At 33.8% G+C, this 25921-nt stretch overlaps 1 protein-coding gene across 2 annotated transcripts in view; it reads right to left on the bottom strand.

The window, feature by feature from the left end:
- Window positions 1–25921, bottom strand: part of PPFIA2 (PTPRF interacting protein alpha 2) — a 389252-nt gene that overhangs the window by 54454 nt on the left and 308877 nt on the right. For both annotated transcript variants that reach the window (XM_006189282.3, XM_032493818.1), the window contains exons 14-21: window positions 25171–25262; window positions 20698–20833; window positions 18724–18944; window positions 14176–14413; window positions 12441–12470; window positions 9098–9228; window positions 6707–6861; window positions 211–304 (exon numbers count right to left, since the gene is read on the bottom strand). In XM_006189282.3, coding sequence (XP_006189344.1) covers window positions 211–304; window positions 6707–6861; window positions 9098–9228; window positions 12441–12470; window positions 14176–14413; window positions 18724–18944; window positions 20698–20833; window positions 25171–25262 — 1097 coding nt within the window. The remainder of the gene's footprint in view (window positions 1–210; window positions 305–6706; window positions 6862–9097; window positions 9229–12440; window positions 12471–14175; window positions 14414–18723; window positions 18945–20697; window positions 20834–25170; window positions 25263–25921) is intronic.

Raw genomic sequence — 25921 nt, 5'->3', positions numbered from 1 at the left:
TATTTCAACTATGGGCCAAAGATTTTTATTTTAATAGTTAGCCCATCATAGCCATGAAACTGGGGCACTGAACAGTTTTAGGGAACACCAGGACAATATTGGCCTCAGTCTATGGTTTTGTTTCCAATTACTCTCTTTTTAATGCCTCACGAACAATGATAAAAAGCAACTAAAAGTTAGAAAAAAGAGGAAATAAATCTCCAAACCTACTTTTTCTTCAGTCTTCTATCCTTCTCAGCTTGAGTTCCAAGTTTGCCTAACCCCAGGGACTCCTGAGCTGCAGCTTCAGTCTCCATGAAGCCTCCTGTGAAGAAGTAACTATTCATGTTAGGTTGGATACATCGTGCAAATTCTGACATTAAATTCTTAAAAGTTTATAGTATCACACTTTTCTTCTTTTTTTTTTTGCCTGTTTTTGTATTTTCAATTCAACATGCAAACAATGGCATGGGTACATACAAAAACATAAACTGAGAGAATGAAAAAGAAAAAGGTACCTACTGGGATACCATTCAGTCCTACCAGGTAGCAAAGTAATACATGTGGCCTGTATACAGACAGACACTTGAATATATAGTCTGCAAGCTTCAAGGTCTACTTTTCTACTTTTTTTAAAAAAGAAAAATGAGAGCAAGTATCTGTGCAGTATGTGAGATCTTTTTTCAAAGTTTGCAACGATATTGCATATTTAATGGGATAAATGATAGCCCAATGAAGAGAAACTCAGGTACATTTCTTCAATTCCAAGTTGAGAGAATGGAGAAGCATTTATTGAGTTAAACCTTTTCCTATCCTGTTCTGGAACCCTCTTCCGCTTACCAGGCTCACTCCTATATCCCTCAGTACAAATCTGTCTTCCAGAACTTCCTGTGTTCTGGCAGGTTTGATTTTGTTTTGTAATTTTTATAATAATACCTGAAAAAAAAAACTCTAAATCTTATAGCACTGCCCAACAGAAATAAAATGCAAGCCACAAATACAAATTACATATGTAATTTTTAATTTTTTAGTAGCTATATTAAGTGAGAAGAAACAGATGAGATTTATTTTAATAGATTCCATTCAGAATAATTTATTTCATGTTGGCCCTTGAGATACAAATCTGTAGGAATTTCTGGCCAAAACTCACATTGCAAGGTCTCTCCACTTGTCCAGCAGAGTTCCCTGCTGATCAGTAGTTCCATCTTTCCCCCACTTGCTCTCTCTTCAGTATTAATCCACACCACTTGCTTTGATTTTAAGCACGCTAGAATTCATAAATGATTACCTAATTGTTTCATGACTGTCTGTTAGTTTCATGGAGAATGCACCTAGGCACAGTGCCCGGCTTATAATTTAGAAGGCAAAAAAACCCTTTTGAAATGCATTGCTTCTCGTATGCATTTAAAGAAAATTCACAAGAGTAGTTTTAATTTATTTTTTTACTCAAAAATATATGCATTTTTATATATCTGTAATTGGATATTCTGCCTGGATAACTTATATATATATATATATATTTTCTTTTCTGCTGTTTCTCATTTTCCCATAGCTTTCCTGTATTTTGATTAGTTCTCCATTCTTGAAAATCTCTTTGTCTTTAATTTTTGTTTCCCTCTTGCAATGTCTGTCAATGGCCTCTTTTCTTTATGCTTACCATTCACTGTTAATTAACATAAGTTAGGGTGGTCATGTGTGTTCTGTTCTTTTTTCTTTACAGTCATTATTATTAGAGCTCTCTGAAGACTTCGGAGAGCTGGTGTTTCCCGGGTAGTAAATGTGTTAAGATCACATGGACCAGATGATTCCCCTAGAAGTAGTAAATGTTTTAACATCACTACCTCTTCACACTCTATTACCATTTTTGTAAGCTGGTAAACTGCCTCCGAAGCCTCATACTTGATTGCTCTGTTTCCTTACTCTCACTTCTGCCTCGATACTTGACCCTGGAACTTAGATAATTTCATTTGTGTGCTGTGTCTTCTTCAAGTTGCTGCCTCCTAATCTCTGCATTTACAGTCTCTCCACTGCTGGAAAACTTGCCCTTCAATCCTTATCACTCCTTTTGTCTGATAATTTGGTTTCACACTCTGACCCCAGCTAGTACCCACTTCCTAACTAATCATAAAAAAGACCTAGGTTCCTTTCCATCATTTTTCCCTCAGAGTTTGTTCTTTCATGTGGCTTTAGTAGCCTTTTTTCAGAGATAAATTCTACTAGAAACTCGAGCTTTACACACTTAGGTGTTCCTGGTAGAATCAAACATATCCAGGCAAAGAAAAATTAATAATTTGAACTCTCCTGACATTATGCCTGTGTTTTCTTCTTGTTTTCTCAAGTATTATTTCCAATAAAGATCTTTATTCTTGGTTTCTCCAAGAGCTTTGATCTATACTTTGATCAGTATAGCTTCTTTATATCTCCTTAGGTATAAATTTTGTCCGTCTTCCTCAACAGCATTGTAGTCCTTGCTATGCTGCTGATACCGGCTTTGGCTTTGTTTATCTTCTACCTCTGTTGCACTACAGAGTAAAACAGAATTGCTAAGAGCTCAGCAATCTTCCCAGGTCTGTAATGTGATCCTGAATAACTATTCCTATTTTCTGACTTAGATGGAGTTGATAAGAACGTAATTGTAACTGATTCCCTTCTCATCTGTTCTGACATCGGGGCACACAGTCACTGAAAATAGGTAAAAAAACTAAGTTTCTATAAGGCTCTATATTTCTTTACACTTTATATACTGTTTTCCCTGATTTTGCCTGAATACTGTTAGAAAATTCTTAATGAGTCAGTAATTCTTCATCAAAGTTAAACATAAAATAAAGACGAAAATCTATGCACAAAGGCAATTAAATACATTTTTAAAAGGAAAAATAAATTATAGAGCCTAAGGTGAGCATGTGTTGAATAAGAATAAGTGAAATGATTACTATGTTAGCAAATAAATAATTAAAAATAACTACCCATACTATTATAAATTACACTATAATGTATTGAAAATGACAAATAATTTGGTAAGACTATATGTAGTTGTCAAATAAAATGACACAAATTTTAAAACTGTCTTGGCATGTACATTTTATATCCCCCAAATAATAATCTTCTCTTTTCTTTCCTCATGCAATAATATTTTTTTATAGCCTAGGGGGTTCCTCTCCTGAGAAATATAAATCCAGGGAGGATTTAATTCTGCTGAGTAACACTCAATCACACAACTGACTGCCCATGTGTCATACACATTGGTTTCCAATGGCTTCTAATGTTTTGTATGGGTTTCACACTGTTGGGAAAGATATTTTTGAATAATACAGCAGTTGTAAATCTGGAAATATAAATATTATTTCAGGAAATTCTTGTGGTGCCCTTGCAGGAAACTAAGTCTGGGGGTAAATAACCACTTCTTTGAGAAGCCAAAGGGAGTGCTAAGAAATTTGTATCATTCTGTTCATCTGTTGTTACCATTGGAGGTAGGAACTAAATCCTTTTCCCCTCTAATTTAACTCTAGTTATAAATTAAATAGAAGGAGAAAATAAAAGCTATATATGACAAACTTACAGCCAGCATAGTACTCAACAGTGAAACACTCAAAAGCTTCCCACTAAAATCTGGGACAAGACAAGGATGCCCACTATCAACACTCCTATTCAACATCGTCTTGAAAGTCCTAGCCACAGCAATCAGGCAAGAGAGAGAAATAAAAGGGACCCAAATTGGAAAAGAAGAGGTAGAAGTGTCACTATATGCAGACGACATGTTACTATATATAGAAAACCCTAAAAGGTCCACACAAAAACTACTAGAGCTGATTGAAGAATTCAGCAAGGTAGCAGGTTACAAGATTAATGTTCAAAAATCAGTTGCATTTCTTTACACTAACGATGAATCAACAGAAACAGAAAGTAAAGAAACAATCCCCTTTAAAACAGCACCCAAAGTAATAAAATACCTAAGAATAAATCTAACTAAGAGGGTGAAAGAATTATACACAGAAAACTATAAAACATTGATAAAGGAAATTAAAGAAGACTTTAAAAAATGGAAAGCTATCCCATGCTCTTGGATTGGAAGAATCAATATAGTTAAAATGGTCACACTGCCCAAGGCGATCTACAGATTTAATGCAATCCCTATCAAATTACCCAGGACATATTTCACAGAACTAGAACAAATCATAATACAGTTTATATGGAGCCATCAAAGACCTAGAATTACTAGACCAAAGCATTACTGAAGAGAAAGAAAGAGGCTGGAGGAATAACTCTCCCTGACTTCAGACAACACTATAGAGCTACAGTCATCAAGACAGCATGGTATTGACAAAAACAGACACACAGACCAATGCAACAGAACAGAGAGCCCAGAAATGAACCCACAATCTTTGGTCAACTAATCTTCGACAAAGGAGGCAAGAATATACAATGGAATAAAGACAGTCTCTTCAGCAAATGGTGTTGGGAAAACTGGACAGCAGCATGTAAAGCAATGAAGCTAGAACACTAGAACACTCTCTTACACCATACACAAAAATAAACTCAAAATGGATCAAAGACTTAAACATAAGACAAGATACAATAAACCTCCTAGAAGAAAATATAGGCAAAACAGTATCTGACATACATCTCAAAAATGTTCTCCTAGAACAGTCTACCCAAGCAATAGAAATAAAAGTAAGAATAAACAAATGGGACCTAATGAAACTTACAAGCTTCTGCACAGCAAAGGAAACCATAAGGAAAACAAGAAGACAACCTACGGAATGGGAGAAAATGTTTGCAAATAAAATTGACAAAGGCTTGATCTCCAGAATATATAAGCAGCTCATACGACTCAATAAGAAAAAAATAAACAACCCAATCCAAAAATGGGCAGAAGACCTAAACAAGCAATTCTCCAAGGAAGAAATACAAATGATCAAAAGGCAAGTGAAAAAATGCTCAATATCACTAATTATCAGAGAAATGCAAATCAAAACTACAATGAGGTATCACCTCACACCAGTCAGAATGGCCATCATTCAAAAATCCACAAATGACAAATGCTGGAGAGGCTGTGGAGAAAAGGGAACCCTCCTTCGCTGCTGGTGGGAATGCAGTTTGGTGCAGCCACTGTGGAAAACAGTAGAGAGATTCCTCAAAAGACTAGGAATAAACTTACCATATGACTTAGGAATCCCGCTCCTAGGCATATATCCAGAAGGAACCCTACTTCAGGATGACACCTGCACCCCAATGTTCATAGCAGCACTATTTACAATAGCCAAGACATGGAGACAGCCTAAATGTCCATCAATGGATGACTGGATAAAGAAGAGGTGCTATATTTATACAATGGAATACTACTCAGCCATAAAAACCGACAACATAATGCCATTTGCAGCAACATGGATGCTCCTGGAGAATGTCATTCTAAGTGAAGTAAGCCAGAAAGAGAAAGAAAAATACCATATGAGATCGCTCATATGTGGAATCTAAAATAAAACAAACAAATCATAAATACAAAACAGAAACAGACTCATAGACATAGAATTCAAACTTGTGGTTGCCAAGTGGGTGGGGGTTGGGAAGGGATAGACTGGGATTTCAAAATGTAGAATAGATAAACAAGATTATATTGTATAGCACAGGGAAATATATACAAGATCTTATGGTAGATCACAGAGAAAAAAATGTGACAGTGAATATATGCATGTTCATGTGTAACTGAAAAATTGTGCTCTACACTGCAATTGTAAAATGATTATAAATCAATACAAAATGTTAAAAATAAATAAATAAATAGAAGGAGAAGAGGAGGGAAAATGAAGATGCAATCACAAATAACCAAGATGATGAAAAGAGATTTCAGGAGGAAAAATAAATATGTAGGAAGACACCAAAAAAAAAAAAAAAAAAAAAAGGGTGGGGTCTTAATATCATCATTTCAGGAAACTTACTTCACATATTCTTTTTGTTTTAGACTATATATTGATATATATTTATCTGTATATTCATCCATCCATCTATCCATTTATCTGTCAACCTACTGATGTATTTATATATTTACCTAGGGTTATTTCAAATGTACTGATCTATATTTGTATTCAATTAACCTATGATTAATTCTAACACAATCCCTGTTGCCCTATTCCTTCCTCTGTCCCCCCACCAACATGTTATAGTTTGTTAGTGGAAAGTTGTGATAGTGTAAAACAAAGAAATCTTGTCTTTTACATTTTAAGTACTTCATATTATAATGCTTTGACCTAAAAATATATTTTTTAAATTTTTTGTGGGTTTATGAATTTTTTCAACAGAAAAGCTTTTAAATTCACATAGCTAAGCTCTCATACACATCTATGCAGTACACTCAATGGTTTTAAGCTAGTTTTGAAACATAGCCCTATGATGAATGTTTCAGCTCTGCAAATTACTAATATATTATTTACTCATCAATAATTAAGGATGACAGTAATGACACTGGACTCAGAGGGTCCTTATGTCTATCGCAGTGTTAACATTAAATGAATTCTAGTACTGTTATTAACAGAGAAGTCAAAAGGACCAAAAGTTTTACAATATTCTTCCTTGAAACTTCTGTCAAGCATTATTTAGCTACGTTGGATTTAAAAAGCTGATTAAAATAGAAAATTTGTCAGCTAGGAAAAAAAATGAAATGAAAAACAGATGGATACTAAAAAGTGCGGAACATGAGTGGCAGTGGGAAGTCAAACAGAAGCACACTTACGGAGTTGCCCGAGTCGAGCTTTTTCTTTTTTACCAAACAAACGTCCTATTGAAGACTTGATTCCTTTCTTCTTGGGAGCTTTGTGAAGAGAGTCTTGGCTGCTGTTGGCACTGCCAAGCCCAAGGCTTTCGGGCTCAAGGGAGGCAGATAAACTACTGCAAAACATAAAAGAGGGCAAAATGCTTGCTTTGATGCAACATCCACAAGGTACACAAGACTTAATTCCTTTATAAAACTACAAAAAGAGGAATAAGTAGACTCTGAATGTTATTTTCTCCTTTTCTTCCCAGGTTTCTTCTTAAGCATATTCAAGTATGATTTCCTTATCCTGAGGGAACTGAGCTCCCAAATTTTCTCTAGAAAAATTTCTATTTTCTTCCAAATAATTTTTCCCTTACTTTTTGTACAATCTCAAACTAATCAATGGGCATAAGTTGGTTTATTAAGTACATGTTAAATGACCTTCTATAATTTAGCCCTTGACCCTTTACCTTTTTCTTTTTTTTTTTTTTTGAAGTTTTTTATTGAAGTGTAGTTGATTTACAATGTTAGTTTCAGGTGTACAGCCAAGTGATTCAGTTACATATATACATACATATATATTTTTTCTTTTCATATTTTTTTCCATTGTATGTTATTACAAGAAATTGAATACAGTTACCTGTGCTATATACAGTAGGTCCTTGCTGTTTATCTATTTTATATATAGTGATGTGTATCTGTTAATCCCAAATTCTTAATTTATCCCTCCCCCGCCCTTCCCCATTTGGTAACCATAGTTTGTTTTCTATGCCCGTGAATCTATTTTTGATTTGTAAATAAGGTTTATATCATTTTTTTAAAGATTTCACATATAAGTGATATTATATGGTATCTGTCTTTCTCTGTCTGACTTACTTCATTTAATATGATAATCTCTAGTTTCATCCATGTTGCTGCAAATGGCATTATTTTATTCTTTTTTATGGATCTGAGCATAACGACCTATGACAATAAATTTAATTATAACTAAGAAAGTTTATGCTTCTATTCTAGGTCATGGTTTTACTGGATTTTTCTCTAGCCATCTTTCTCTCTCTCAGTTTTGGGGCATAATTCATTGAATTTTAAATTACCTGGGTGGGATTTTGAAGAAACAAATCATATACCCCAGCAAATCACTGCATATTTTTTCTTACAGTTCTCAGGGGTTTTTTTGTGTGGGTTTTTTTTTTTTTTTTTGCATCCCTGGGTGGGCACAATCAGGTATTCTTTTAAGAACATGATAAGTTGAAATGACTTCCAGTTTGATTTAGTTTCTATTCCCTGCTGAATGTGTTTGACACTGTACTAATAGGACAAGTTCAATGATGTTACTGTTAGTTTTTTTTTTAACAGCTGTTACTTTGACAATATCATGATGAATTATTTGACTTTACTTAATTAATCTGAGTTCACATTCTCTAAACTCTAAAAGCTACTGCTTTTCCTATGTTACAATATAATTTACTCTTTTTTTTTTGAGAGTGGAGGAAGTATATATTTTGAAGCTAGAATAACCTTTTTTTCGCATTAGAAATCAAAAATAAACAAAACAGAAAGAAAAAATGTCTGCTGGAACAGAAAACTCAGCTTGCAAAAACGTTTGTTGTAAAACATACTTTTTAGAAGATAGAGTCTTACTTAAAGTATTAATCATTAAGTCATTATGTTATATCAGTTATGTGTTCAGAGAGGTTGTAATTGATGACAGTGGACAAACATACATTTAAGATGTAAATTGCATGTTTAGATATATTTATGCCATTAATTACTACAGAGATCTGCTTCAGTTTTTTTTAGACAGTATGAAGAATTGCTATGACCAATGGGGTATTTCCCCACGTAAATTCATCTTTTCTTTGAATATTCTGGTGAATGTGTTTTTCCTTTCCAAGGAAGAGTTGTCAGCTGGCAACAGCAGCACCCGTAGGGTGACGGACACACATGTCTGTTTAAAGTAGTTGGGGTGGAATCATAAACTTTTCAGACCTTAATTATCCTTACCCTAGAAGTCAAATTTATTTAGAATCCCTTTAGTTTTTTGTGACTATTCCTAATAAGTCCTTCCTGTAGCCTGACTCCATTTTAATAGGAAATACCTGCTAAAAATAGAAAAGGTATATTAGCTAGTAACAAGACCATAAATATACAGTTAATTTTGAAACTAAGAAATTTGATCTCCGAATGAAAATTTTTTTTTCACCAGTGATACTGTGGAGAGACAGCAGGACAATAAATATCCTAATGGAGAATTATAGCTCAAGTTAAAATTTTTATATAAATGTTTAAGCAGTCTATTTGGTAACACTGAAAAGAAGAATAGTTTTGGAAGGAGAATATACAATGCGCAGTGTGCTGGAAGAGCCGTACCTCCGAGCCTCATTGTGGTAGGAAGAAGGGAGGGTGTGAGTCATCCTGACGGCTCTAGGGGTAGGGGGAGGAGAAGTTTCACATTTAATTGTTGCTTTATCCTCCCGACCATCTTCTTCTACTACTGCAATCTAGAAGCAAAAACAATACCTTCAGATGAACTCTTTCTAAATTTCAACTGAAAATGATGAAAATGGAGAATCATTACAGCAAAGCTATTTGAGTAATTCTAATAAAAATAAAACAAGAGACATGGGGGTGTATAGGTCTTTCATATATAAATTCACATTACTAAACAGCGTGAATTTCATAACTGTTTAAAACTGAATACACTGCAGTTTAAATACAGACCCCCCCCCACACACATAAGGACTGACTACACAACAATATTATTTAAGAGTAAATAAACATCACAGATCAATATCCAATGACTATGATTCACGCTACCTTGGTATCCATTTCAATATATTAGAATGTAAACACTTTACAAAAAGTTATTGAACACATAATGGAGCTAATTCACTAAAAATTGCCAATCTAGGTTATCATAACATGAACAATTTTTAAGTGGGAGATTTTTGAACTGAGAAGTTGACAAAATATAACTTTATCAGATAAAGTATTTTTTCAAGATGTGTTTCAAGATGTTTAAAAAAGTTGCAGTTTATAGGGAAAAAGTCTTTAATTTTACAGTGAGAATAATAAAAGGTAAGAACATAATGTCTGCAAACTTTTTCATTTTACTACCTCTCATGGGCAAATTAACAAAGGCACACAAAACACCATTAAAAGACTGGATAGAAAGGATTCTTTTACAGAATTTAATTCAGAGTCCAGAACAATTCAGGATACCATAAATTTTGTCAGGGGTAGACATGTAGAACTATATTAAAATAAGACTTTTCAACAATCAAGTTGATTGTACAATCAATAAAGATATTTTTAAAAACAACACTGCATTTTTTTTCATAGCATCATTGTGCATTTGTATATATACATAAGTATGTGTATGTATATATATATATATAGAGAGAGAGATTGTGGAAAGCATAGCTTAAAGATATATGGTTCTAGAAGTTCTGATGAAAAAGTTCTATGGTTATAGAAAAGTTATATGGTTATAGCTAAAAATTTTAAGCTGTGTTCTCGTCTTACGTTTTCACAGCTTCTTGTGTGCTTCTATATTAAGCTGTTTGGCATAAATGTGTTTATATATGATAAAGACTTCACGCCTTGAAGAAACTTAATGAAATTGTTTTTCTGGGCTCTTGTCATTCCAGCTTAGATTACTTTTAAAATCTTATGCAGGCATCTTAATAGGATCTTCTCTCTCCATTTCAATTAGCATAATGCCACCAGAAGAATATTTTTCAAGAACTGCTTTCAGCAGGTCAACACTATGGAAAACCCCTTCTAAGCTCACATCTTATCTAAATTCATAAAGTGTGTTTGTAACTCTTCCTAATATGTACTTATATTTTCACAGTTCCATGATCTAACCATGATTGTTTTCCACAATTGTTTCTGCTAGGCTCAATTACTTCTGTTTCCAGATTTTTTTTTTCCTGAAACACCCTCTTCTAAAATGCCCTCCTGTCTCCACACTGCCAGTCATATTAGGCCAACTTTCAAAACAACGGCTCTTTAAAAAAATCATACACAAACCATTTCTCTGAACCATTTCTTAGAGCTCACCCTATATAAACAAAGTAGAGGAGAAAGACTTTGGAATCAGAGATGGATGTGAATCCTGGCTTCTTTTATTTGTTGAACAATACGTGCTAATTACTTACCTGATCTAAGATTAAATTTCCTCAACAGTAAAATGGAAGTGATAATGCTTAGTTTAATGTGTTCTTTTGAAGTGCAAGTAAAATCATGCATGTAACTCCTTACCCTGATATACAACAAATTTTAGTTTGTGATCTTTCCGTGACCTACCTTTCTTACCAATCATCTATTTACTCCCTTAATTACCTAAGGCTATATTTCTGCACAGGACTTTTCTTTTTGATTTTTTTTCTTACACTCACTGAAATACTTTTACATCATCTACTCAGATTTATTTCTATATTCCAAGTCTAATCCTTTTAAGTGGTGGAGGAAGTCAAAGACAAATAATAACAACATTATACATGGTAAATTTGACAGTTGAGAACTAACTAGTAGTGTCAGGAAGATACTAAAAGAAGATAGACGGTGGCTCAGGGAAAGAAAAAGAAAATTTAAATGATCTAGGTCATGTAGGCATAATATGAATTCCCTTAATTTATAAAGAAAATATTCTCTCATTCCAGAAGTTGGGCATAGGCTGACTACCACATTTTGAAGATGCTGAAAAATGGACTGATGCATTGGATAGTAGGTTGAATCTTTGAAATCTTTCCCATCTGATATCCCATGAGTCTGAGCTCTGCAGTTCTCAATTATCTAACATGTCATTTTGTGAATCAGAATTGCAGTCCATTTTGTTTCCCATATCCAGTATTTGTTCTCTTGGCTTAATTCCAGGCAGGAAAAGCAGTATATTAATTATATTTTCTGTATTTTTGATGCTGTGGCACCTGGGGCCATGGAAACACAGGCGATAATGCCCCTCCAATAGCTAGCTAATTCATAGAGGTAGCACACTACTTTCCTTGAGTGTGCCTTCCATGTGCAAAGCAACCAGTCTGGACAAGTACTTCAAACCGTCTTCTCTATCTGGCTCTCAGCACTCCAGGAGGCAATATTCCTCTGCCTTAATCATTCCAGGCCAGGTATCAGACAACTACAGAAAGCCCCTATATACTAGGACCCACTAAAATTGTTCGAACTAGCTAATCTTAAGTGTTTACCAAGCCTTTTCTTTCCCACAACAAAAAAGATTCCCACCCATGCTTTTCCCTTACTCTTTCTGCCTCCTGACCCACCCTGGTTCTTCCCCTTGGCCTGGCCTAGCATGGCATGCCCCTCCTTTTGGGAAGCATGAGTAAAAGGTATGGTTTAGTTAGCAGTTGTTTCTTGATCTGTTGGTCTCACATATCTGAACAGTGGTAAAACCTACATTTTAAAACAAGCAGCATTGTTCATGTATTGACAGTAAATTAATTCTACCAACAGAGGTCTAAGAATTTTGTGGAAAATCAGGACATTTAGTCCCCATAGTCTAATCATTAATCTAGAAAGCAAAAACAATTTTATTTTGAGACAGTAGCTCTTACGATCATATTTAAACAATTCAAAAACACTTAAATTCTTTTTTATGTTAACACAATGCTTCAGTTAGAGGAAATACACTTTTAAAGCTTTCATAGAGAAAACAATATTCAATTAATAATCATGTAAAAGAAATGTACAGTACCTTTCTCCGATGTTTCCTTAGATCACTTGGCTGTGATTGGCAGTAATAAAAGCAACATAAAACAGAACTAATTAATGATTACCGTTTGACCATTTTACAAGTTTAAATAGTATCTATAATGTAACTTTCTCTTTTTTTCCACTCCATTATTTTCTAAGTAAATGTCTTTTAACCATTGTAAAAGCATTCCTCCAGGGAGTTATTTTAGAGAGGAAACTTTCTAGATGGCATGGGTTGGGGCAGGTCTTAATGATGGGATCATGTGTACATGAGATGTGAAACATGGATCTTAAGGAATACAGAGCTCATAAGGAGTGAGGGAGCCAGAGATACATATGGGACTATAATATATCCTCCTAAGAATATATAGACAGGAGTGAAGAAGATCATGTGTAAATGAAGATCCAATGCATGTGTATATAGTTTATAAACACTTTCTTTTAAATCATCTATGCAGGGCCCTGGGCCTCCTTTGGGCAGATATGCTGTTTGATATCTCTCTCTCTCTCACACACACACATATGCATACACACACACACACACACACACAAACACACACACACAGATGTAGGCTTTGTGACACTTTTTATAACAGCTTCACAGCCTCCTGACCAGAAACACTATATACACTTCATACTCCACTATAGTATTACTAATTTCCCTTCCATTTGTTATATTTGTGCTAGATTTTTTAGTGTATAAAGTATTGTTTGACCTATTTTAAATTTAATTAATCTCTATCCCTAAACTTTTATTTTTAATTGGAATTTTAGTTTTAATAATAATAGTTTTAATACTCATTACAAAAACATAGAATTTTACCTCCATAACAGTTTAGAATATTTAAACCTTCATTACTGTTGTCATTTCAACATATTTCCAAGTAATCACAGAAAAAAAAAAGCCCCAGAATAGTATATGCTTTTCAGTTAGTGAATTTGAAGAAAAATCCAGTTCCACTTTATTAGCTGTGTTGAACATGGACAATTAACTTATACTTTCAACATTTCAGTTACCTCTGCTCTCTACTGAGATAATGCCCTAAGATTTTCAAGTGTTATCATGAGAATCAAATAACTAAACATTATAGCATTCAGTAGTCATCTCACACATATTTTCTAGAAGTTTTTCTATATTAATTTTTTAGCAAGGAGCACTTTGATTTTTTTCTCTATTATATTAAGGGTACTTCTTAATTTAGATTTCCAACTTTTAACCCCAAATGAAGATAAATAAAATAAAGAATAAAGAAGGATGAAAATGTTGACATGAAATTACAAAACACGACTGGGAAATTGCTACTGTTGTTGATAGCTCTTCTTCTAAAATTATATTATGTATATTATAAAATTATACCATTCTGCATTGATATGTTGAAGCAATTATTATAGATACTTCTTATATTTCATTTGTGTTAAAAAAGTCCAGTCCAAATTTATTTCATCAAGATATCATCAGTAAAAACGTGCTTAATGGTTTAGGTAAGTGAGATTTCTGACGTGATATTTAGATCTGCTCTTTTATTTATTACGTGACCTTGGGAAGTTCTACCTATGTAGGCTACATTTCCTCATCTCATAGCGCGATTATTATTTGTACCCACCGCACAGGGTTGTTGAGAAAAAAAGAAAACAAAACACACAGAAAGCTTTTAGACTAGAATAAACATCCAACACATTTTAGGGAATGTAGTATTAAAACTAATGGGGGCAACGGGTCGCTGGACATATCATACCAGTGTCATGACTCCCATCCGATCCATTTCCCGGGCAGGACTTCGAGGGGTGAGCTTTGGCGTTGAGTGTCCACTCGGGGGAGATGAACTGGCCAGCGAAGAAGCTGTAACCGAGGCAGTGATGGAGGTACCTGGGTGGACCCTCGCTAAATTCAGGCCTTCCAGACTCACACTAGCCACTCTATTCTCAATTTCTTCAGCACGTAATTCTGTAGATTCTTTTTCTTCCTGAATTAGCCTGAAAGATACAGTTTAATTTTGATACATTATACACTGTTATAATGTTAATTGGAAATCACAAAATAAATAAATAAATGTTTTGCAAACATTTTACATCAAATCTAATATTTTCTTTTTTTTTCTCTAGGTATTATAACTTTCAATAAATTCCAGAGGCTTCTTGGCTGAAATTTAGAAAATCCTTCTTTTCAAATGATATATAATTCCTCCCCACTTGCAGGTTGACCTCTTTTCTATATTACCCACCATTAAAACTCTTTTAAAACCTTGCCTGTCTAGTTAATTTCTGCCACGAATCCTAATCCTATATTTAAATCCAGGAACCAGTCAATGAGACTTTTAGAAACTCAAATCTCAACAAAATCATTGAATCATACTTCCTACCCATGAAAATGTATAATTGATAGAATCCTTGATAAATGCTCATTCATAATTATCATTTGGCCAAATAAAACCCTGAATCTTTTTCATCATCAATGCCAATTTAGCTAAGGTGCCTTTAAATAAGCACCAAGCAATTTAATAATGTGGAGATGATAGATAGTCTAAACTTAAAAAAAATAATGTTGATATAAGTGCTTTTGAGAAGACAAAGCACTATTACTCTTTTTTTTTTTAAATGGGGAGAAGCTTCAAGAATATGTATAAATTAGTTATTACAAAGACACAAAGAGTAAAGAACTTTCGCTTGGTTGCTTAAAGATCCTCTTTGAGTTGAACCTATACACATTTTGCATACTGTTACAATAAAACTGTGTATCAGTACAGTTTGTTTGAAAAATGGGGGTTAGAAATATCTTGAGATATTTTCCTCTTAACTACAAACGACTTACTGTGATTTCTTATGATATATAACGCTAACTTCAAGGATCCCTGCAAAGTTTTCTTTTTACATATTTACTTTGGAAAAATGTGGAAGTTTCTTATAAACCTAAACATATTCTTTCTATATAATCTAGTAACTGTGCTCCTTGGTATTTAACCAAAGGAGTTGAAAGCATATGCCCACACAAAAACCTGCACACGGATGTTTAGAGCAACCTGATCCATAATTGCCCAAACTTGGAAACAACCAAGATGTCCTTCACTAGATGAACAGATAAATAAACTGGAGCATTTAGACAATGGAATCATATTCAGCGTTAAAAAGAAATGTGCTACCAAGCCATGAAAAGACATGGAGGAATGTTAAGTGCATATGACTAAATGAGATAAGCCAATCTAAAGAGGCTATGTGTTGTATTATTCCAACTATATGACACTCTAGAAAAGGCAAAACCATGGAGAAAGTAAAAAGATCAGTGGTTGTCACTGTTGGGGAAGGGGAGAGGGATGAATAGGCAGAGTGCAGAGAATTTTTAGGGCAGTGAAAATACTTTGTATGATATCATAATGATAAATACATATCATAATACATTTTATAAACTCATAGAATGTACAACACCAAGAGTGAACCATAATGTAAACTATTGCTTTGAGTGATATGATGTGTCAATGTAAGTTCCTCAGTTGTAACAAATATACCATTCTGGTGAAGGATGTTGATGGCGGGGGAGGCTATATACATGTTCGGAGCCAAGAGGAATATGGGAAATCTATGTACTTTCCCTCAATTTTGCTGTTAACCTTAAACTACTATAAAAAACAAGGTCAATAAAAATACTAAGAGGCATATCTATTCTTAATTATAATTTTTCACTTTCACAAAGAATATGAATTGTTCTTTGAAGTTTATTTTCATGGGTGCATTTTAACTTTACCAAAGATCAGAATCCCAAGGATGATTTAATCAAGTAACAGCACAACATCATTAATGTTTTAAAACACATTCCAATGGAAAAACTGCCTCCTCTTTCAAAAAAAAATAATTTTGTACTTTTAAAATGATTAGTGGGAAATGACTCCTTCAGAAAAACATTCTGTTGAGAGGCAACATAGCTCTGCTGTACAAAAAACAAAAACAAAAACACGTGGTTATTAACTCTAAGTATTCTATTAATTGTAAAGGGAAGTCAAACCTAGAGGAACTACTTGAGTAAATGGTAGATTGGAGTCTAATCAAATAATAAATCCAATGCTACCTAGATGTTCAGGTTTTTTTTTTTTTTTTTTGTAAAAATAACTGACTACCCGTTGATTTGTAGGATCCTGATGTTAACATGGAAGGCAAAGAAAATAGCAACAAAACATGTTCCTTTTAGTCCTACTGTGTTAAGAAGGAATTCCCTTAGGAATCACAGAGAAGGATGAAAGGACAAATAAAACTACAAAAATAAGGCAGGCAAAACAGTAGCTAACTATAGATGAACAGATGAATAAACATTGTGGTGGCAAATGAGCTTGAAGTAATGTGCATCAGTGAACTGTGAAGAAGCCAGAGAAGAGGCATTGTTTTAACAGTTAAATTTGTTCATGAGAAAAAAAAGAACAATCTTACCCAGAGGTAAATTCTGGTTGGTGTTAGCAGATCACCACAGCTTTTTAACAAGGTGCTTTTTTTTTTTTTTTTTTTGAGCAGTGAGTATGTACTCAAATTTCATGTACTTCTTAATATTTTACAAATCAGCCATATTAAATACATTATGGGAGACAGGGAGGAAACATACTGAAGGACATTAGTTTGAACACATTATCTGAGTATCGGTCAGTCTAGGCCAAGATTGTGACTGGGAATCACCACCCTAATGTCACAAAGCTAAGAGCCCCTGGGGAGATGTAGGTTGTTCTGGAGGGTGTGTGTATATGCTTTTGGTGAAAATAAATATCACCGAGATACACACTTGATTTCAAATCCATTCAATGAGTTTAACAATTATCTTCACAGCATTAGAAAGTGTTCTTTAGTTGGAAAAGATGTTCTATGTTATTTTTAATATGTATACAGTAATCAAATATTTGTGAAGCACTTTCTGTTTATCAAGCAAAATGCTAAGATTTGGAATTAAAACCATAAGCAAAACCAGATAACGTTTCTCTCTAATGATCTAGTGAAGGTAAAGAACTGAAGGACTGAAGGACGACAGTAAAATGAACTGAAGAAGCGACTGGCAGAGCTGTTCGTGGTGGGTAAGAGTAAAGGTGGGGAAGTGTGTGGACTAAGGAGAATATTCCAGAAGAAAGGAACAGCAAGAGCAAAGGAGAGAGCATGGGTATTGGGAGAACTGGAAGTCACATGTAATGGGACACTGAGTCTGCAAGTGAAGGGGAAGAGAATGTTGACGAGGTGGGGCATTGTGGACCACATGAAGGACTTTGTTCTTTATCTAAAGAGCAACTGATGTGTTTGAAACAGGGAAATTATATCAGCACACTTGGGTTTTGGAAAGTCTGCTCTGACTGTGATGTTAGTTTGGACTAGATGGGGAGTCCATGTACTACAAAGAGACCAAATAGAAACTATTATGGTCATCCATTTGAGAAAAAATTGTAATATGCAATAGGGTGATGATAGCAAGGAACTAGGTAATCTGAATCATATTAAGAGGCCAACAGATTTAGCGAGGGCCAGAAAAAATAATAGGGGTGTTCAGAATAGTAAAAAACTTTTCATCAGTTTTAAAAAAAAGGAAAGTTGAAAACAGTTTCTTGATGTTCTAAAGAAAGTAAATCCACCTGACTCAGTTGGGTTCCTCAATGGTATTAGCCAAATTAATGACAGATAAAGACTATTAATATCATTGGGATTCATGAAAGTATTAAATTCAAATTGAAATCATCATAGTGACAACACTCAAAGTTTGAAATATTAAGTTATACAATTTCAACTCTATAATGTTAACTATTCTTTGGAAACCATCTATTATCCACCATCTAGTATGTATGGTGATAATATATTTTTTCATATCTACAATGAAATAATTCAGTCATAGTTAATTTCACTACAAGGTTTAAATACTTTTTAGGAGCTGGCAGCACATTAATTTGCATATTATTTAGTACTTTTACTGCAGGGTTAAATTACGTTAGGTATGTACCTTATCACCACAAATATCATTTAAACAGTAAATTTTTATTTTAAAAGAGCTTTAAAATTCATCAGCTACTTCCTTTACCTCATTCTTTCATATTTCTCTAATATCAATCATTAGTCTGTACCTTTTTCATGTATGTTTCTTACAAAGGCTGTCCTAATTTTATCCTGGAAATCTGTGACAATATTCTGATTCTGTAGCTGTGGGGTGAAGTGTGGAGTGATTCTGCAGTTCTGGTAAGCCCCACTGATGACACCAATGCTTCTGATCTGATGATCACACTTTTAGAATCAAGCTCTTCGAAACCCTTGGGACCATCAGCGATAACTGAACTCACCTGATTTCTTTGTTGATGGCATCCAGTTGTTCTTGAAGCATCATGGCGAGAGTCTGGGCATCAGAATGACCACTTGGAGAGAGAAGATCCATTGAGCTAAAGATCGTTTCTCTGTCATCATCGTCAATGTCAGACATTTCTGTGTCACTTTCAAAAGGGTGGCTGCTTAGCACTCCCATTTGCTGAGTTCTGTTCCACTCATGATCCCCAAGAGATTTCACCTGGATGGTAAATGAACAATTACAGTATTTATCATATTGCTTATTATCAAAGCACTATTCTGAAAATAAAAATTAAAAGCACACATAGCTTGCCTGGCAAAAGTACAACTGATTATTAACATTTTCATTTGTCACTTCAATGAAATAGTTTCTTGATATCTTAAATAATGGCAGGTACTAATTTTCAGCATAAACATCGAGATTTTGAAAGGAATAAAGATGATAAACTTCTGCATGATTTTTTAGTTCAACCTCAATTCAAGCTAGCAATTACTTTAAAGCATCTATGTCTGTAACATGTTTCCTCATTTCTAAATGTAACACTCTCTATTCACTTGTACTTAAGCATTTCCATCTCTTGTACTAATTAGTCTTACCTAGACTTTTTTATTATAGGCTGAGACTACAAATATTATCACACAACAAATTACACAAGAATTCTTTCCCCAATATTCTAACAAGGTATTAATAGAAATATTGCAAAGCAATTTAATTTCACCTCCACTGCTCTGGTCACTTAAATGCCTCATTGATTTCTTAAGCCCAAGGCATACTAATTTTCATGAGTATATTTTTTAAAATAGTATAATAAATCCTCCATGGGAATGAAAGTCTTGAATAACAGTGTTTTTCAAGCTGTGACCTGAAAGTAGGAGACGGTTTAGAGTAAGAGAGAGGCCCTAGAGTTTTCTGCTTTGTAAAAAATTGGTTTTCATATTCGTGATGATATAAAATGACTTCTGGTGGGACTACATGATATTTCCCTGAGTGTTTATTTAAGATTTGAGGATCTGAATAAGCAGTCGTGTTACAAATTGTTTTAGTGTTAAGCGCCCTGATTTATTTGTCACATACAAATGAGAAAGATTTCTTTGTTGCTATTCATTCTTCATTGTTCATTTATTTACTTATCCATTCAAAAAACATTAAAGGCCTACAATGAGGGTTTAATCTGTACATGACATGTAGGTGCCAATTAAAACACAAAGGGTGTCAAGAACCTGTACAAATAAGGACACGTAGGTTACCTAGTATTTTGGACACATAAAAGAGATTGAGGATAACAAACTATACTTAGGACATAAAGGAACAATATTACCTCTCTATGAAATGCAACCATAAACTTACTCAACACACATAGCTTATAGATTTTAAGTCATTGACTGAATGAAAGGCTGGCACTGCATTTTATCATGGACAGTTCTCTACAGACACTTCTCAATTTCCTCAAAGTGTTATTAAAATAGTAATTATTATTTAAATATTTACTTAATTGTAATTAACAATTATGAATGCCATTGCTTAAGTGCTCAAGCAAACCAGAAGTCCATTTGTTTGGAATTATGGCATAATGGATAAAACCACGGGATTTGAAATGACACCAATACAGGCTCAAGTTTTGACTCTATCACATTGCTGGCTGTGTAATGTTGAACACTTACAATTTCTGAGCTTCAATCTTTTCATATCTGAAATTAGTACAAAAATAGTACTCAATTCATAAGGTTATGTGAGTAAAATCTTGGGACATGCTGAATTCAACTTCTAGCATGTGGTAGAAGCTTCACGTCAGTTATAGTTTTAAAAATACATCATATGTTACACTTGAAATTTTGTTTTAAAAGTATGTCACGTGTCACACTTGAAACTAATACAAATGCTGGTTTTTAAAAATTCTCACAGTATAAAAATTCTATCCAGAATGAAAGTGTATTTACTTAACACCATCAAAGACTTAAAATAAATATTTAACCTTTGGCTCATCTCTCCGCACACCCATGCGGCCTCTCCTTGGTCTTCTTATTACTTTAGTTGTTCTGTAGTCAGACTGGCTGTCCACCAGGGATCCAACAGAATACCGCAGCTCAGCTGAGGTATCTAGATGAGTTCTGGAAAAAATCGAAAACATGAAATATGCCCAATTTCAAAAATTAAACTTAGCAGCACATCATTATCCACTGCTTAACTGGCAATACATCTAAACTCAAGGGAAAAAGAAAAAAACTTTAAGGAAGAAAACTGAGGAATATTCATGACTCTTAGAAGTCTCTTCAGAGGCTTATGTCAGAAATTCCAGTCTCAGGGTCATTCCAAAGGTCATTTATTTTCTCTTTTTAGAATATAAAAAACCTTTCTTTTCATTGACTATCATTTTTAAATGGAGTAGTACAATGAAATATGTTAAGGTTGACAACTAAGATCCACTGGCTTACATTTGACAACTTTATTTAGTTTGAACTATTTAGTAGATATTCCAAAATATGCTATTTATTACTGTATATACTTTAAATATTCCTTATTAATCTAATAGAAAAAATGTGTAAACTTTTTGGGTCCCAGAATTATCTATTTTCCAACATTACATTTTTTCAATTTAGAAAATCAGTGAGAAGGTTAAAATCAGATTGACCCAAGGTTAATAATCTTATTTTTTTTAATAAAATAGGATATACCACCAGAACAGTTTTTCAGCTTTTGATAAGACATTGTTTCAAAAAGATAAAAATCTTTTGATAAGTGTATTTAATTCCTAAATCTGCTTAGAGATTAAACAGTTGAAAAATTCCAACTGGAAAAAATAATCAGACTGATTTTCAAAAACATGATAATAAAGTACACTATAATCAAAGGGCAGTAAAGGTTTCTCCAGGTATGTTATTTATATATAGGTTTATAGAAAATTCAGTTCACTGCTACAAATAATGATGATGATAACAACTGCAACATGCTGTCCTAGAAAATGATCCACCATCAGTAGGAAATATGCTTAAAGCTGTGTTTTTCTCTTGAACTTGGGGCTCCTGCTGGTCTACTATGCTCTCACCCCTAGTTCTCTTTGTGTACAAAGACAAACATCTCCAAATATGTGGCAAGATTAGAAAAGGTTCAGTGAGGTCTAGGTTTCTGAAAAATTAGCAGACACCGACCTAACTGATGCAAGTCCTTGTTCTGCCAAACTGGACATTAAAGCAAATGAACGGAGGACTCACCCCCCAAAGAGATGACAGCTATTGTCTTTACAGCAGTGAACCTGAGACTTAATCAAACAAAATGGCTCTATTATGAATTAGTCACTTATTAAAAACTAACCAACCAGGCCATACTCATAAAATGGCACAACTCTCAGTCTTTATTTATAGCAGAGGGTATGTTTCATGGAGACAAAGATCAGATTTTAGTCACCATCATATGCTCAAGGAGGTATTCCTAGCATATAATAAGGACTTGATACATATCTACTAAGACAATGAATGAATGCAGTTGATTATAACACAGCCTGAACTTTCCAGCTCAGAACGTTCTAGGGACCTTTCGTCTGTGGCTGCCTAGGGTGATGCCTCTGTGTACATCAGGGTAGAGGTTTTAAAATATAACTCGTCATTGTTAGCAGTATTGTTTTCTTATTGTTTTATCTGGCAGTTCTAGATCATTCATAAAAGCATGAAACAGAAACACAGATCTGATGCCCTACTCAGCACCATCAATGCCCTACTCAAAACTCATCACTGTCCTTCCAAGGCCTTCTACCTGGGCCCGTCCTACTTCCCAGCTTCACTTCTAGTTACTCTCCGCCTTCTCCCTTCGTCAGCTGTGCTTTTATTTTCTTCAAGCTCACACTTTCTTTCCCTTGAACCTTTGCGTATGCTATTCTTTCTGCCTGAAATAACCTCTTCACACATTTATGTGGTTAACATTCTCAGAGTCGGCTTTAAAGTCTCACTGTCATATACTATTCTAACTCCTGATGTTCCCTCTGTTAGAACAGTCCTCAAATTCGTAGTCCTGCACTTTCCACCTGGAACGTGTATTCTTCATCACCATTATCACTAGATCTCCCATGTCACAGTGTCCCACAAGTAGCAAGTACCTAATCGATCTCGAAAGAACAGACTTGAATCATCACTAATTGCAGGAGAGCCCATTGCCTGTACTTCATCTAAAGCAGTTATTCTTCACTTCTCTCCCTTATTTAACTCTGTGAGCTCTCAGAGGCAATATTTCCATATATTTCAATTTTTAAATTATTCTTGTTATATAATATTTTGAGAGACACTTGCAGATATGTTACAACACAGTCACCGGTTCAAGGAAACTTGTAGCTTTCCCGCCCAAATCTCCTGCATATAATCTCACAAAAGAACTTCCATAGATAGAGCTAGTATGAATTTTCTTCGGGAAAGCCTGTTACCCATCCCTCTGCTTCCTGGAATGCCCTCCATTGTCCTTTCCAATCATCCAGGTCCTACCCTTTCTTCAGAGCTGAGCCAAATCAGGCCTTCATCCCCTTTCCTCTCAGATGAGATACTAGTAGAGGATGTTAGTTACTGATATTCTCTCACTTTAGCTCATCTCTTCCTGCTGCCCCACCTGTAAGATCAAAAACTAGTACATAAAGTTCTCATGCATTTTCGTTTTCTTCATTGTTTCTTTATCAATTGTGTGCACTCAGATATACGAATGTTGAACAAATGCTACTGAATAAATATTCAGTTACCTGGTAACTTACAAAATTAGCGATCTTAATAATACCTGTAACACTTGTGATGTGATTTACTATTTTTAAAAAAACCCTTTTTTACTTGTCTCATTTTATCTGCAAAATAAGCTTATGAGTCATAAAATATGATTTTATATACAATTCATGTAAAGTATACATGAGTTGAACTTACTAAGAAAAATTGGGTTCTCCAAAATCAAATAGCTAGTAATTGTATGTCTAAGACTTAGGAATGTCAGTCTTTAAATTTTCAGTCATGTTGTTTTTACTACAATCTGTTATATCAGAGAATAATTGTTCTGTATGTAGTTCCCAAGCTTCCCTGATGATCCTTAATTGTAGATAAATATCACATTGTTAAGCTGCCATGAAAACTCACCACAATGACAGACTTTTACACAACACTTCTACAACTCTGTATTTCTAAGACATAAAGTCAAAAAGACATTGAAATGGCCATTTTTTCCTATTAAAATATATTTCCTTTGTTGGTTAGATAATACTAGTTCTTTGTATTTACTCTGTTGATATTTGATCAGCTCTTTTATCTTTCTCCATCATTATCATCATCATGATATAAAGGCACATCACTGAATTAATAATATCAGTTCAGATATGTAAATCATAATAAAACATTCAGAAAAAAATTTTTCAAAATTAAAGACCTACATATTTAAAAGTTCCTTGGGTGTATTTATGTCTGCAGAACTGTGTTTCTTATAGTAAACTGAAGGTGGAAATACTCACAATACTGAATTTTGTTTTTATTAATACTTATATTGAAGAGAATGTAAGAACCTTTAGGATTTTTTTAAAATTAGGATTTTTTACCTATGTATCTGAAAAATGCTTTACCAGACATGCATTCATTCAATAATACCTATTGAGAATATACTTACTATATACCAAGTTTTTTTTTTTATACCAGGTGCTAAGATCAGAGTAATCAAAACAGACAAAAATTCCAGCTTTTGTGGCGCTAACATTCTTAGGATAAGCATAAGACCAAGAAAAATGGACCTCCAGAAGTCTGTGGTGGTCAAAAGTTTCAGGTAGAGGATATTGTGTTGTTTATCAAATAAATACTCAGAAGAGTGAATCCCTCTAGGGTTTCTTATTAGTTTTTAAAAAAGACCTTAAGCACATAAAATTATATATGAATTATCAAGTTTGATCTGTCTAGAGAGTAAACAAGCTTGTCACTTTTTTCAAGATGAAGTATTGAGTCAAAGTAGATGAGAATAAATACATTTACTTGAAGTTTTTTTAAATGTGTAATTTCTCCTTCCTTCTTTATCGCAATTACTTTAACAAAATAGGTAGATGCTAAGTGACCATAATCCATGATATTTCTTCAGTAAAGTTAAGTACTGAAAACATTCTGCATATAGAGAAAATGGCTGATACTCCTTTCTGGAATGAGAGGTAATCTTGTTATATACAGTTTTATTTTTTCATTTAAGGCTCTTTTTTATATATGCCCATCCATGTAATTAAATGCAGAATACAAAAGGTAATAATTTATACTTTAGTTGCATATTTGAAGAAAGGATTACTAAATTGGAGAATTATTTTTAAGTGTAGGAACTGTAAATCAGTAAGGAGCCAAAATAGGGCAATGCTTGCTGAGCAATAGGAGGTACTTATTTATTTGAGGAGATATGAAATCATAAGGAAAGTCATATTGATTTTCAGTGAACTAGAGATAAGTTTTCAATTTAATGTTACCTTGATATTGTGGGTTCAATTAAAGAGCCAGTTCTCATTTTCAACTGGTCAAGTTCAGATCTCAGCTTTTCAATTTCTTCTGCTAATCTTTCCTAAAAATCAAACAAGTGTTACTTAGATGATATGCATACGTCAATAGCACCACCAACACTTAATTATGATAAACCAAGCTACCAAGCTTAATGGCTTTTTAAAAATGGAAAACTGATTAATGTATTTTGTTAAAGATTGTTAGACATGGTAGTAAAATACATGTGATTTTCCCCTCAAAATGAAAATGTGAATGGCAGAAATCAATTTATCTACATTCCCTGACATTCACAAACCTAAATTTTTGCAAACATATGGGAAAGCTAAGGTCATGACCAGCTATATACACATTATTTCAAAATGCAGAGTAGAAAGCATAGCAATATAAATAATAAAGAAAAGGTCTTATTTCTATAGTAAGTGAAGAATTTCTACTATCCTGTAAGGATTGAAGGACACATGGGTGAAGGAGAGGGAAAATTGGATTAAAAGGATGAGGAAAAATCATCACCTAATATGAGTTAGAATCATTTGCTTAATATTGGTACAATTATCTGTGCATCTGATAACCTTCTGATTGGATTATCACCTTCAGTCTGTAAATTTATGGAGATGGAGGTTATCTGATGGCCCTTAATTAAATGTTCATATAAGCATTTAATTTTGTTTTTATGATTATAAATTTTATAATGTTATAAACATTTAACTATAAATGATAACG

Source organism: Camelus ferus, chromosome 12 (genome assembly GCF_009834535.1).
Source record: "Camelus ferus isolate YT-003-E chromosome 12, BCGSAC_Cfer_1.0, whole genome shotgun sequence".
NCBI classification, from domain to species: domain Eukaryota; kingdom Metazoa; phylum Chordata; class Mammalia; order Artiodactyla; family Camelidae; genus Camelus; species Camelus ferus.
This window is presented reverse-complemented; position numbering and strand designations above follow the sequence as displayed.